The sequence below is a fragment of the Colossoma macropomum genome, unplaced genomic scaffold (genome assembly GCF_904425465.1).
Source record: "Colossoma macropomum unplaced genomic scaffold, Colossoma_macropomum, whole genome shotgun sequence".
NCBI classification, from domain to species: domain Eukaryota; kingdom Metazoa; phylum Chordata; class Actinopteri; order Characiformes; family Serrasalmidae; genus Colossoma; species Colossoma macropomum.
This window is the reverse complement of record NW_023494796.1, coordinates 1-14,944: the sequence shown is the minus strand read 5'-3', so window position 1 is coordinate 14,944 and position 14,944 is coordinate 1. Positions and strand designations below refer to the sequence as shown.

Here is a 14,944-nt window from a genome sequence, read left to right as displayed (position 1 = left end):
ATATTTAGGAAATTATAGACGAGTAAATATAATTAAAGTAGATTGACCATATTGTGGTGGATTCCAGATGTTCCCAAATGATAGCTGTTTTTTTCTGTAGCTTTGTTATTGTACAGATTGTTTATTTAATTTTAAAGTGAAATTCATAATGTAAAAGATAAATAAATACATCAGTGGCAACAATGACAGCTTTTGCATTGTATTGTACCTGTTTAATGTAACAGACAGTGTAATACTGTACAGCCACTCCTTTTAGAGGAAATGCTTACCAACTAGCTCACTGTGGTTAAAGTTTAACAGGCAGTGGGCTGTTCGTTTTCTGACACATTCTCTTTTCATTTAAGCTTCTACAAAGCAGTTTGTATTAAAAAGGCTTTTAAAAGATGATCAATGTTAACCGTTATTTAAGAGGCTTTTTTCAGCCTCTGTTCACTGACCTGAGGACTATGGCACTGGGGACACTCCGAACAGGTGAGTTCCAAAGAACACAGCTTTAGCATAGAGAGTCATAAAGACACCTGGTGTATATAAGACAGAGAACATTGTTAAACTGGTTCATAGTGACTGTAACTAACTCAAAATTCTGATTATAGAATATTGAGGTTTGCCAAGAAAACTGTATCTTCAGGTACAATACATGTGAAGGGTCAAGGTTCGTATATAAAACCAGGAAACAAACTACAAAGTCAAAAATGTTATTCGGTTTTAGCCTTGGGACGATTATGAATATAATTAAATATCACAGAAAATAATTGCAGTGCAAATTGGTGTTTTTTCTGCTCCCTTTCACATGCTACTATAATAACAATCAAACAATCATTTGGGAACTGAAGACACCAAATGATCCAGTTTTGAAAGCAGAAAGCATGGTAACGCTGAATGATGGTGCACACGCAGTGGAAAAAAAGCACATGAATTCAGATCTGAGCGTCACATTGAGGTTGCATGGCCACAAATCGGATACATATCTGACCTAGGACCACATATGAAAAAAAGACTGCCTTCACATTACCAGGCTGAAGTGGCACAAATCCAATTTTTTGCCCTAATGTGACTCAGATCTGATGTTTTCAGGGCTGTGTGGACACAAATCTGATCTTTTCAAATCCACTCAGAGCCACTTTCATATGTGGTCCTAGATTGGATATGTATCTGATTCGTGGCCATGTGACCTTAATGTGACGCTCAGATCGGAATTCATGTGCTTTTCCCCCCCATCATTCAGTGAACAGAAGTTAAAGCCTGTAAACGGTGAAAAGCAGCTCATCTCACCTTTTTCTCCTTCGTCTCGCTCTAATAATGAAGCTGAGAGCTGATCAGAGTTAATGATCTTCTCAGCGAAGCTCGTTCTGCTCGTTAGTTTGTGCTGATGATGAACGTGATTCATTCACGTGACGTTACTGAGTAGGATGTGCTCATGCGGGTCATTTCAGGACGCCGGTTCGTTCACATTAATGATTCAAGTCACTTACCTAAACGAGTGTGAAGAGAGATCGGATCATCATGTCAGAGAGATCGGATTTGAGCAAAAAATTGGATTAGAGCAATTAGGCTTGTAATGTGAACGTAGCCAAAGTCGCTCAGGTCGAATTTGAAACCATCAGATCTGAGTCGCGTTAGGGCAAAAAAACGGATTTATGCAACTTCAACCTGGTAATGTGAACGTAGCCTTATACACATGCTGAGCAACCATACGAGGCCTTTGTTGTTGTATTTTGCACCTTTTTAATGGGGGACAGGTCTGGACTGCAGGCAGGTTAGTCTAGCACCCGCAGTCTCTGATCACTCAGCCATGCTGTTGTAACACATGCAGTATTTGGTGTTGTCATGTTGAAATACGCATGGAATTCCCTGAAAACGGCAGCATATCTTGCTATATGTTGCTGTACTTTTTTCTCAGAAAATATGATGTCCATTAGTTCCATAAACAATCTGAAAGGTTGCTCAGATCAGATGTATCAGTCCAACTCTGATGAGCTCAAGCCCACTTGGAGGTGTTTCTGGACATTGTTGACATGAGGCTTCTGCTGTACATAGTACAGTCTTGCATTTGAGGATGCAGCAACAGTGTTTATGGACAACATGTTTGTCAAAGTATTCCCAAACCCATGTGGTGACATCCATCACAGAAGCACGCCTATCTGTAATGCACTGCTGTTTTTGGGCCTAATGCACAGAGATTTCTGCACATTTATTCCCTGAATCTTTTGATGATATTCTAAAACTGTTGGATTACTCTCTTTTTAGCAAGGTTCAATCTGTCTTCACTCAAAACGGACTAGGCCTTTCTTTGATGATCCTTTTGCATCGCCAGTTTAATATGTGTTTGGAATATTTCACAATGTTCCTTGTCTTAAATTGTCCCTGTCCTGACTGCTTTGTAACATGTTGCAGACATTGATTTCAATAGAACAGAATAGAACTTTTATAGAATTTGGGTTTGTACTTCAAAGACAATTTTGTCAGAACTGCATCACAGAAAATGATTGTTTTATGTTTTAAAAGGATATTAAAGGGGTTACCTACGGAGCCCCGCTGGTGACATCCTGTATGAATCAAAATAATGCGTGGCCACGGCTTAGCAGGGCGTGGGAATGAGATAATTAATTCATGGCCGTAACTTAGTAAGGCATGGGAATGAGATTCTAATGCGTGGCCACGACTTAGCAAGGCATGATCCCGTTCCCATGCCTTATTAAGTCATGGCCATGCATTGGGATCACGTTCCCATACCTTACTAAGTCATGGCCACGACTTAACTGTCATTCCCACGCCTTACTAAGTTAAGGCCACGCATTACGATCTCATCCCCATGCCTTACTAAGTCGTGGCCATGACTTAATTATCTGATTCCCACACCTTACTAACTCATGGCCACGACTTAATTATCTCATTCCCACGCCTTACTAAGTCATGGCCACGCATTAGAATCTCATTCCTATGCCTTACTAAGACGTGGCCACGACTAAATTATCTCATTCCCATGCCTTATTAAGTCGCGGCCACACATTATTTTAGTTTATATAGGATGTCACCAGCGGGGCTCCGTAGGTACCAGTCTCAAAATCTTGAATCATAATTGTCAATCACAGCACAATTTTTCTCCAAAATTATTATTACAGAGAACGTTTAAAATGATATTTGTTAAATGTTTCATGCCGAGCTCTGTGCTTTTATGATACCTGTGTTTTTTTGAGTTTTCAACTACAAAGAAATGTCTATTAAAAACATGCAATCAATGAATCACCTGAATAACTAATATGTTTTAACACTTACAGCTGTGCTTGTTCTGTGGATATTGTCCAATAACAAAAGTTGCTCAGTTGCAGGTACTTATCTTTTTACTACCTTCCTTTCTAGCACTACCATATCTATTAGTTATCTATTACTACCATACATTTTTTCCAATATTAAATATAAAACGGCATTTCAGATTTGAAACCTAATTTGAAAATTTAGCGACACTGAGTACATTCTCCCATTTAGGTACATTCTCTTTGTTGGTTCCTGATGGGTTCATCTCAGCTCAAATAGGATCTTCTGTTGTCCTGCCATGTGGACTTTCCACTGCGTTGGACATTAAGAGCTATGAAGTACGCTGGCATCGTCCCAACAAAAAAGAAAACCCAATTCTGCTGTACAAAGATCTAAAGGTCCAGGAGAACATTGGAGATCCTCAGTACAGAGGCAGAGTGTCTCTGATTGGAGAACTGCAGAAAGGGAACGTCTCTCTGAAACTGGAGAACCTCACATTAGCAGACAGAGGAGAATATGTGTGCTTTGTTAAGAGCACTGAATGGTATGAGAGGGGTAGTGTAATCCTGAATATTACAGGTGAGTAACTGTTTTACTTAGACTTGAGGCTTTTACTTAATAGATTTATAGACAGATTCTGATCCAGCTAATCTGGAGTAATTCTTACCGCAGTGGTTGGATCTCCGCTTCTATTCTCACTGTCTGAAACTGGAGAACAGGTGAATGTTACCTGTGTGTCAGATGGATGGTCACCAAATCCCACCCTCATCTGGAGAGATAAAAGAGGAAAAGAGCTCAGGAACAGTGTTTGTCACAACACAGGTATTTAAATGAAGTAAAAATAAAAACATGCATGTTTAGAGTGACTGGTATGGGTAAATTTGAAACTCTGAAACTCTGTTTCAGTGCTAGTGGAATGTACAATAATAGCATCAGAGCCAGAACAACTTCAATCTGGCTTTCTAAAAGTGTTTTAAGGGATGTTTACAGTACCAGGCCAAAGCATCACATGCAAGTCAAAAAAGGTGAAAACTCACATCACAACCGTCTTGGAGGAGGAAAAAATGCAGGTTCTTATGAGTAACATGAATGTTTGCTCTCACAAATTTCGACTACACACACACACACATCATCTAAACCGCTTATCCTCCTGGGTCGCGGTGGGGTGCTGGAGCCTATCCCAGCTGTCATCAGGCGGAAGGCAGGATACACCCTGGACAGGTCGCCAGTCCATTGCAGGGCAGACAGACAGACATACAATTGGCCTGACTGCATGTTTTTGGACTGTGGGAGGAAACCGGAGTACCCGGAGAAAACCCACACAGACACGGGGAGAACAAATAGGCAAACATGCAAACTCCACCCAGAAATGACCCTGGTCGCCCGGCCGGGAATCGAACCAAGGCTCTTCTTGCTGTGAGGCGACAGAGCTACCCACTGCGCCACCGTGCCGCCCACAAATTTCGACTATATAAAGTTAAAGACCTGAAACCACAGTAAACAATTTTTTCCATAAGACTGCAGTTTTGTTTAACTATATCCATTAACATAGGAGGGCTAGCATGCACACTTTTTACTGGCGGCATTTTAATAAAAAGTATAGCGCATAAAAAGTGTTTATGCACTTTTAGATCAACACTGACATTTTCACTGACATTAACTTTCTGTAAACAACAGTATATAAAGAGAAATAAAAAAACAAAGAATATAAAGATCTGTCAACAATGTTATTTAAACTAGTTGCCCTGTCAGCTAGCTAATTCTAGTGTTAGCCTAACCCCTTTCTTTGCCTCACATAAAACCAAAGTTAGCTAGCTAACAAACAACCTAGTAAAAGTCCGACAGCTATACTGGCCATAATTTTTAACAAATCCATATTGTAGATGGGCACCTTCACTCTGTAACTACTTACTGTTTCAATTTGTATATAATAGATTTTAAATAAGGTCTAATATTTATTTTAGTGAGGTTTTAGCCAAATCCTGTCTTCAGCTTCAGCGGTTGCCGACTTGCATTAATTTGCAGAGTGAGTAAAACCGGACACAAGCCCCCGGGTCTGATATGATTGGCTCAGTAACAACTTAAGGGGCCAGATATGATTGATTAAGTGACCCTTATTAGTCCTACAACAGGGAAATTTAACCTCCGCATTTTAACCCATCCATGCAGTGAAACACCACATACACACTAGTGAACACACACACTAGGGGGGCAGTAAGCACACTTGCCCGGAGCTATCCGCAGTGCCCGGGGAGCAGTTGGGGGTTAGGTGCCTTGCTCAAGGGCACTTCAGTCACATGTCGTCGTCTCAGGGGATCAAACCGGCGACCTTCCGGTCACAGGGCTGGTTCCCTAATCTCCAGCCCATGACTGTTGTTGGTTTACAACTTACGAGGTCTGATATGATTGGCCAAGTCGGGCGTTCCACTTTTCATGTTATGTTAGTAAATCTCTGGTAGTACAGCACAGGCAGTGCTGTATTAGAGCAGCAGCAGCGCCTCCCCCTCTAAAACTGGCCTAGCAATGCCCTGGCTGATTATTTCCTGAATCTGCAGCTCCTTTGGATCATTATACTGCATGATTATTGTACATTTATTCTTCAGTGGTATAAAAGACAGCAAAATGGTAAAGTGATGAAGTATGATAAATAATGTAAAAGATTTGGGAAGATGGCTCTCTCTCACTGTGCTCTCTCTCTCTCTCTCTCTCTCTCTCTGTCTCTTTCTCTTATTGCAAAGACTCTGAAGGGTTGGTGAGTGTGAGCTCTTGGCTACTCTTCTCTCCCTCTGAGTCAGAGTGGATCTCCTGTTCTGTGGGTTTATCTGATCAGGAGATGAAGGAGGGAAGAGTGCTGCCGCTCAAACCTGTCTATAAAACTGATTCTGTTAGTGATTCTGACTCAACATTAGAACCAGGTGAGTGTAAAACCATTAGACCTGACACTGTACAACAATCATCTAAATATTTTTACATTTGTCAGATGTACTAAGAAAACACATATATTTGATCAGGAGTTTCTCCAGGATGGAAAGCCTTCATCATCTTACTGGTTATCAGTCTGTTGGTTTTCACTGTAATGGCAATTTTCATCATCCCCAAGATCAGAGGTAAAAATGTTCAGTTATCTGTGAATCTTAATCACAGACCTCATTCTATCATAAACAATTCTAATTATTATTTTTTGTTTTTCTGGAATATAGACCATATTTTGCCAAAGAATCCAAAGTCTGCTACAAAAGGTAAGATTCAAGATTGATAATGCTGTTATGAGAAAGATGCATCTTCAAATATTAAATAGTTTTAATTATGTCCATGCTAAAAGTAACACACCATGGAATTACTGACAGAATGAAAATGAGTCTTTTGTTATTTCATAATATATTATCACTTCTTCTGCTTGTTATTATTATTATTATTATTATTATTATTATCATCATTATTATTAAAGTATAATTTCAAGTTTTGTGTACTCTTTATAAATTTTGTGGGTGCATTTTTCCTCTTTTCTGTCATTTAGAAGAGCAAACACATCTTGTTGGTGAGTAGACTTGAAAAATACCTCTAATCATTTCACTACATGAGTTTTTGAAAAATATATGCCCATTTTGAATTTCATGCCAACAACACGTTCCAAAAAAGTTGGGACGGGGACATGTTTACCACTGTGTTTCATCACCTCTTCTTTTAACAACCCTCTGTAAGTGTTTGGGAACTGAGGAGACACTGCTGTAGTTTTCTCATTATAGTCTGATACAGGATTTCAGCTGCTCATCAGTTCAGGACCTCATTTGTTACATTTTTCATTTCATAACCCTCCAAATGTTTTCAGTGGTGACAGGTCTGGACTGCAGACAGGCCAGTTTAGCACCTGGACTACTTTAATACAGAGCCATGCTGTTGTAATACATGCAGAATGTGGCTTGGCATTGTCTTGCTGAAATAATCAAGGCCTTCCCTGAAAAAGACGTCACCTGGATGGCAGCATATGTTGCCAAAACATGTATATATTGTTCAGCATTTATGGTGCCTTCACAGATGTGCACGTCACCCATACCATGTGTACTAAAGTCCCCTATACCATCATGAATACTGGCTTTTGAACTGTGCACTGATAATAAGCTGAGTGCTCTTTTCTGTCATTTAGAAGAGCAAACACGTCTCGTTGGTGAGTAGACTTGAAAAATACCTCTAATCATTTCACTACATTTACATTTATCAAACTGTCCATTTGTTTACTGAATCTATATCACTGTGAGCCAGTTAACAATGTCAGTGTTTACATTATGTGCAACTGCTAATATCAGGTATTACAGCAGATGATCTCCATACCAATAATCTAAAAAGAAATAAATACAACAAACTAATGAAATATTACTTGAATCACTACTGTAATATACTGTAAACTATACTGTAATAAAAATCAATAAATCTAAGCTTGCAGTGAGAAAACATGCAAAGAAAGAAATTCCTTATAAAAAAAATACGTTTTTCTTAAAAAACATGTGGAGATAAAATATGATTATAAACAGTTGTGTTAATAAAGCAAAAAGAGTCTAGAGTTTATATAGTATATAGTAACTTTACACTGTGAAGCTCTTGAACTAAGAAACATCTTAAGCTGGAGACACTAATTAGCATGAAACATTACATAATAACAACCGCATTAAACCTACTTATTTAAATGTAATTAATTACATGTTTGTCTGTATTTTTCATTAAAATGTATCTATTTTAAAGGAGAGTTCACTCCACCACACCCAGTTTCAGCTCTGAGAGAAATAAGCAGAACTGATGGAGCCACTCAAACCCCAGGTAACACTGTCATATAGTTAATTACACAGAGTTAAAACACTTTAAACACTTAAAACCTGATAAATTTTCCACACAACATCTCAGCAAGAGTAAAAGTAAAGATGTAGACAGTAAATCGTTAAATCAGTAATTAGGACCTGCACTATGACATGAACTACATACGTTCACAGCTGAGCCACTTGAACTACAGTAACTCTTCTTAAATACATGAAACATTTTCAAATAGTGTTTCCACTTCAATCATGAGGTTTAGAACAGTGTTTCCTGACTCTGGTGCTGGACTCTGTTTGTTTTTTTGGAACCTGTTTGTGTTTTCTCTGCTGTACCCACTGAGTTACATCTTTAGCGAATCATAAACTTATTCTGAATCAGTGAAAACACAAAACTCTGCTGTTCAGGGGCTCCAGAAAGTGGTGAAACACTGATTTAGAGGTGAGCTGAAAAGATCATTTCAAACCGCTGACAAAAGAACACTGACATTGTTTTTCTTTGAATAGTTTCTGAAAAAAAGGACAAAGAAACGAATACAGAAAAAAGAAAAGAAATTCCAGGTAAATCTAAACACACTGGACTGGTTTCTGTTGGTAGAAAATATTCATGTTATAATAAAGCTGCTCTTTCAAGATTTGTACTAATTCTTACTATTTTCTTTCACAGACTGGGAAAAGATGCTCGCATGTAAAGGTAAAACATTGAATCCAACACAGATCCGAGCTGAGATCACTGATCATTATTACTGTGTAAAGAAAAAGGAGTGAGGAGCAATGCTGCTCATAATATACTGAGAATTATAACCTGTCTTTAAAAGTTAGAATATAGTAATATTACAAATCACTAATTTAACACTAATTAAAATAGGATATCAACGTGTTTGTAAATATCCACAGATTTTGTTTGTTGTAGTTATGACCATTTGTTCTACTGTCTGTATGAACATTTTCCAGAATTGTTTTTAATCTCTTTAATACAGCTTGGTGTTCATTTCATATTCTTTTTTATGTTTATTTTTCCAGTTGCCATCAGGCCAGTCACACCAACTGTACCTTCTCTTGATGTTGGAAAGAAAAAGTCAAGAGTAATGTGTACATCAGATCTTAATGACAAGACAGCATTTATTCATGTTCTTTGTGAAGAGAGAATTAGTTCAGGGCGGTACTACTGGGAGATAACAGTAATGATAGAACCACATACCTCAAAGAATGGAAAGTCATATAAGTGTTCATCATCCTGGTATGTTGGAGTGACCAATGAAACAGCAGAGAAGAGGAGAAAAGTTCCTTTAACTCCACAGAACGGCTACTGGGTTCTTCACTATGAGAAAGAGAAAGGTTACTATGTTAATGATCCCTCTCAGACTCCTGTTCTAGTGAGAGATCAGTTCTCAAAGCTGGGAGTGTTTTTAGACTGTGAGAAACACAAACTGTCTTTTTACGACTGTGATAAACAGACACATCTCTACACTTTCTATGATGTACATTCACCACCTCTGATTCCAGTTTTAAGTCCTGGAGACAAACAACAACATACAATCATGATAAGTCAAGAAAAATGTGTGAAATGTGATGAACTTTATCAACCATGAGGATCGAGTGTCGTGAGTGCTGACTCAAGATCAGTCCTCTGTGTTTTTATTGTGTATGTATAGTAATTCAAAAGCTCAATTACTTATGAATGAACTGTTTAAAAAATGGCACATTTGGTTGAGAGGGGCAATGAAACTGGAGAGAAACGAAGTACAGAGAAAAAAAGAAGATCTGAAGAAAGAGCATCTTTAATTTCATAAATGATTTAGAACCAGCTGCCTGTCACTCTGCTCAATAAAATAAACTTTTGAAAAAACAAAAAAAAGATTGTCAGTTCAAGGTCATTCGCTTCCTCACTTTGCTAAGTGCTGAGAGAGATTCTGAAACTAAAACGAGTTTGCAGTAGTTATTACTGAACTGACTATTGTCGTTTCTGTTTTGAGAAATATTTTATTAAAAGGTGTGTACACATTCACAGCATTAGAGGAGCACTTAATTTGTGTTCTCATGTTCTTTCAGCCAGCTTAAACCTTTCTAAGATACAGGCAGAAGAAACGACTACATATAACAAATGTCTCCTGTGAAAGTACTGGAACAGCAAAGCCATTTTATTTGTTTTTGCTGAACACTGAAAACATTTGGGTTTGAGATCAAAAGACGAATAAGACACGATAGATCAGAATTTCAGCTTTTACGTCCTGATATTTACATATAGATGCATTATTTTTTTTAGAACCCATTTGAGCAAGAATACTGGAACATGTGACTGACAGGTGTTTCTTGTTGCCCATTTAGATTGTGCCCTGTTAGATTTACTGTTTAAACACTCAATAGCTCTGAATGTCTGCTTCTGGTTTGAGCCCTGGGTTTGTGAAGACTGCATTTGTTGTTAACCCTCTACTGCACACATTGTGGGAGCAGTTTAAAAAATAGATATAATTCACTTTTTTTGCATAAAATTGTCCTTGATTTATTTTTTCTCACCCAATTATTAAAATAAAAAAATGTGTGCAGGAGTCGTGTTCCCTGAGGTGGTGGCTTGTGACTGGCTAAATCCATTCCACTGTGGCACAGTGTTGCTTCTAGGCAACAAACATATTTCCACAAAATATGTCTATCATCAACTACATGCTTTTTATTGACTCACTCATACTCCGCCCTTTATTGTTAACCCCATCGTTGTCTTTAAATATGTATAATGTTATTGTAAAGTGAGGAAAATGAGTTTGTTGCCCTGAGGCAACATCGTGCAATAGAGGGTTAAAAAGGATAAATCAACATTAAGACCAGAAAGCCACCTATGGAGAAAAGGAAGCCATTTTGAAGCTGAGAAAAGTGGGAAATTAAATCAGGGCCTTTGCACAAGCATTGGGCTCAGACAAGCCATTTGAAATGTCCTGAAAAGTACAAATAAGCAGAAAAAAAAACACAAAAACAGAAGTTTTGGAGTTGAGGGAATAGCTCTGTGCAGTCCAGTTGCATTCTTTCACACCACTCTCTAGATATATATAGCAATATATAGTATATAGCTACAGATTTCTGTGCTGCATTCAGTCCTAATACATGTCTAATAAATAGCTAATACATATCAAATTCCTAAACATCAAAATGATCAGTGTTGGGGTTCAAAGGGTACAATGCTGTGAAAGTATCCCATGAAAATGTGTTTATATCATATTTACACATATAGACATTTGATCTTCCTCATTTTGCACACATAAAGATGATGTACTTATCCAAAACATTATAAACGCTACCTTCTCATTGCATTATCGTCGACAGCTATAGTGCTTTTGTGGATGTCCACTCTCCTCTGCCTTTCAAGAGCTGGTAATCATGTCTTCTGCTCTAGTTCTGAATCCTTATTCCTGCTACATTCTGGAAATGATTTTTGAACTGAACTTCAAAGCTATATTTCTCTCTTTCAGTGACGTTTTCAGTGCTGGTTCCTAATTCAGTGTCAGCTCCATCAGGATCTTCAGTCATCCTGCCTTGTGGACTTTCTCCCTCCTATAATGCTAAAACGTTTGAATTTCGCTGGTACAGAAATAAAGACTACAACAAACCCATACTGCTGTACCAGAACCTCAAAGTCCAGGAGAACGCTGGAGATCCTCAGTACAGAGGCAGAGTGTATCTGATTGGAGAACTGGAGAAAGGGAACGTCTCTCTGAAACTGGAGAACCTGACACTGGCAGATAATGGGGAATATATGTGCAATGTTGAGAGCCCACAGTGGTATGACAGAGCCAATGTATCCTTAGTAGTGAAAAGTAAGCAACTCAAGATTCATCACCTCACAACCTCAAAGAAACCCAAGTGTACTTACTCAGTTCGACCCATTCTGACCACCTCCTTGTTTCTACACTCATTGTCCATTTTATCAGCTCCACTTACTATATAGGTGCACTTTGTAGTTCTACAGTTACAGACTGTAGTCCATCTGTTTCTCTGCATACTTTCTTAGCCCCCTTTTACCCTGTTCTTCAGTGGTCAGGACCCCCATGGACCCTCACAGAGCAGGCACTATTTGGGTGGTGGATCATTCTCAGCACTGCAGTAACACTGACGTGGTGGTGGTGTGTTAGTGTGTGTTGTGCTGGTCTGAGTGGATCAGACACAGCAGTGCTGCTGGAGTTTTTAAACACCTCAGTGTCACTGCTGGACTGAGAATAGTCCACCAACCAAAAATATTCAGCCAACAGCATCCTGTGGGCAGCGTCCTGTGACCACTGATGAAGGACTAGAGGATGACCAACACAAACTGTGCAGCAGCAGATGAGCTATCGTCTCTGACTTTACATCTACAAGGTGGACTGACAAGGTAGGAGTGTCTAATAGAGTGGACAGTGAGTGGACACAGTGTTTAAGAACTCCAGCAGCACTTCTGTGTCTGATCCACTCATACCAGCACAACACACACTAACACACCACCACCACGTCAGTGTTATTGCAGTGCTGAGAATGATCCACCACCCAAATAGTACCTGCTCTGTGAGGGTCCAAGGGGGTCTTGACCACTGAAGAACAGGGCAAAAGGGGGCTAACAAAGTATGCAGAGAAACAGATGGACTACAGTCTGTAACTGTAGAACTACAAAGTGCACCTATATAGTAAGTGGAGCTGATAAAATGGACAATGAGCGCAGAAACAAGGACATAAAAATGGTGATAATGTTATGCCTGATTGATGTATATGATCTATAAATTAAACATAACCAGCCTAAAAATAACTCAACAACGTGTTTAACAGAGCAACTCACTCTGAAATCCCTCCTGTCTGTTCTAAGTAATAGGAGCTGTTCCTGTTCTCTTCTTCACCGAAGCTGGAGAACAGGTGAATGTTACCTGTGCGTCAGGTGGATGGTCACCAAAGCCCAAAGTCATCTGGAGAGACAAAGAAGGAGGAGAACTCAGGAGCAGCGCTGATCACTACAGAACAGGTTTGAACATAAAAGCGCTCTGTAAAAAGAAACTGTACCAGCACAAAATGGCCAACGACCTAAAAGACAGAGAGGAAAACTGGTGTTACCACCCCGAGGTACGTCTAGGGTAAATCAGGAGTCAGTCACAAATGGCGAAAAGTGGAGGGCAGAATGAAGCAGTGACCAGGGGCTGTATTACAGAAACTTCCCATTTTTGTCTTAACTGAAGATCCGACAGGTCAAGATAAGATTTTTCACAAATTCATATTACAGAAGCAAATCTGATCTTAATTTAGGAATCTTATCTTATCTTTCAGCATCTTTTCTTATCTCAAGTTAGGAAATCTCAACTTTCTCGATTCAAGTCAACAATGAACTGTCGTGTTTGTTGCCTAGCGACTGACCATATGTGCACAGCTGAAATGTAAACACGTAATCAGGTTAGCTAGTCAGACAGCTAACGTTAGCTACCGTTACTGATTTAAAAATGGTCAAACAAAACTAAAGCGCGATAACTTTCAGTTTAAGAACACTGTTTCAGTGCTTTGTGCTGTTTATCAGAACGTCGCCGTCTCCAGTTTCAGTTTCAGTTTCCCAAACACTTTAGCTGAGCGCGCTAACGTTATTCCTCCCAATAAACAGACACCCGTTCAGCTCTGACTCCTCATTATTCACCACCATCACTGTGATACTGTAACTGAGGAGTTTTCATCAACAATAATAAAATTTAAAAAGTTATTTCAGAGCCACTCAGTTCTACCTGATGGAAACTGTTTGCCTTCAGTGTTTTGTGCTTATGATAAGTTTAATAGACATCAGCGTCACTAATTAATGACATTCTATTAAAAGATTGGTTTACCAAGAGAGACACTGGAGTATTTTCACCTAAAATGAGTTGATGAAGCAGAGTCTTGTTACAAAAATGATAATAGGAAATCAGAGTCATAATTAATCTTTCAGTACTTTTACTTTCGATATTTAAGTACATTTGAAGGTAAATACTTTTGTACTTTTACTCAAGTGGAAGTCTAAAGGGAGGAACTTCTGCTTTTACTGGAGTAATATTTTACCTTGGGTGTCTCTACTTTAACTCAAGTACATGATTTGTGTACTTCGTCCACCACTGGTATTTATACAGAGTAAAACAGGTGGTGGTGATTAGAATTCAGGTGACTGTGATCTGCTGGGTGGTTTGTGATTGGTTGGAGAAGTCTCGTGACTGATGGAAAGATTCTGGGATATGGAGTCCTTTACAGTATGAGAGTTCGTCTGAGAATCAGGAAGCATGACAAGTTGCTTCACTATCTAGCATTCAGTGACCCAGTAAAGTAAGAGACTTTTAGAGTTTCAATTTCAATCTTGTGTGAATAACAACAGAATAAAAAAATGGAGAGAAAAGAAAGAAACACTCCACTAAAGTTAGCCTTTCTCTTAGGTTCAAGGGTTCTGTGTTGACAAATTCCAAGTATTCTAGCAAAAAATATTAACTTGTTTATTTATTCATATATCCTTTGGCAGATGTTCAGTCCATGTTTGATGCAAAGCAGCTTAAGGCATTGGGAAAAGGTGGACAGATAAACTGCCTGTGCACTATTTTTTCCTTTTGACAACTTATGCATCAGCCTAAGCTAAGTTTATATAGTCTGTTATGTTAGCAGTCGACCACTGTGTCTGGCCGGTGAAGCATATTTAACTGTTAAATGTAAACATGTGGCTGGAGGTTGGATTTAAAAGGGAAATTCCACCAATGTTTCATCAATGTTTCATAATTTAATGGGTAAGATGTAAACAAAGTCATTCAGAGTGGTTCTTTACAGTGGTGGTGATAGGAACCAGGGGTCGCCATGACTACAACACAAATATAGACATTTTATTTACCATCCAAAACTACCAGTGAACCTACACAAGTCTTCTGAGTTTTACATGTAAT

At 38.7% G+C, this 14,944-nt stretch overlaps 1 protein-coding gene across 1 annotated transcript; it reads left to right on the top strand.

Moving 5' to 3' along the window:
• Positions 1–278: 278 nt before the first annotated feature.
• On the top strand, positions 279–9,898 carry LOC118816940 (butyrophilin-like protein 8). Its single transcript, XM_036583535.1, has 13 exons — positions 279–471; positions 3,279–3,329; positions 3,487–3,834; positions 3,928–4,077; positions 5,994–6,170; positions 6,267–6,362; positions 6,456–6,494; positions 6,773–6,793; positions 7,400–7,420; positions 7,993–8,067; positions 8,565–8,618; positions 8,725–8,751; positions 9,081–9,898. Exons 1-13 carry the CDS (start codon positions 384–386, stop codon positions 9,647–9,649), a joined length of 1,716 nt encoding a protein of 571 aa, XP_036439428.1. The 5' UTR covers positions 279–383; the 3' UTR covers positions 9,650–9,898.
• The last annotated feature ends 5,046 nt before the right edge of the window (positions 9,899–14,944 follow it).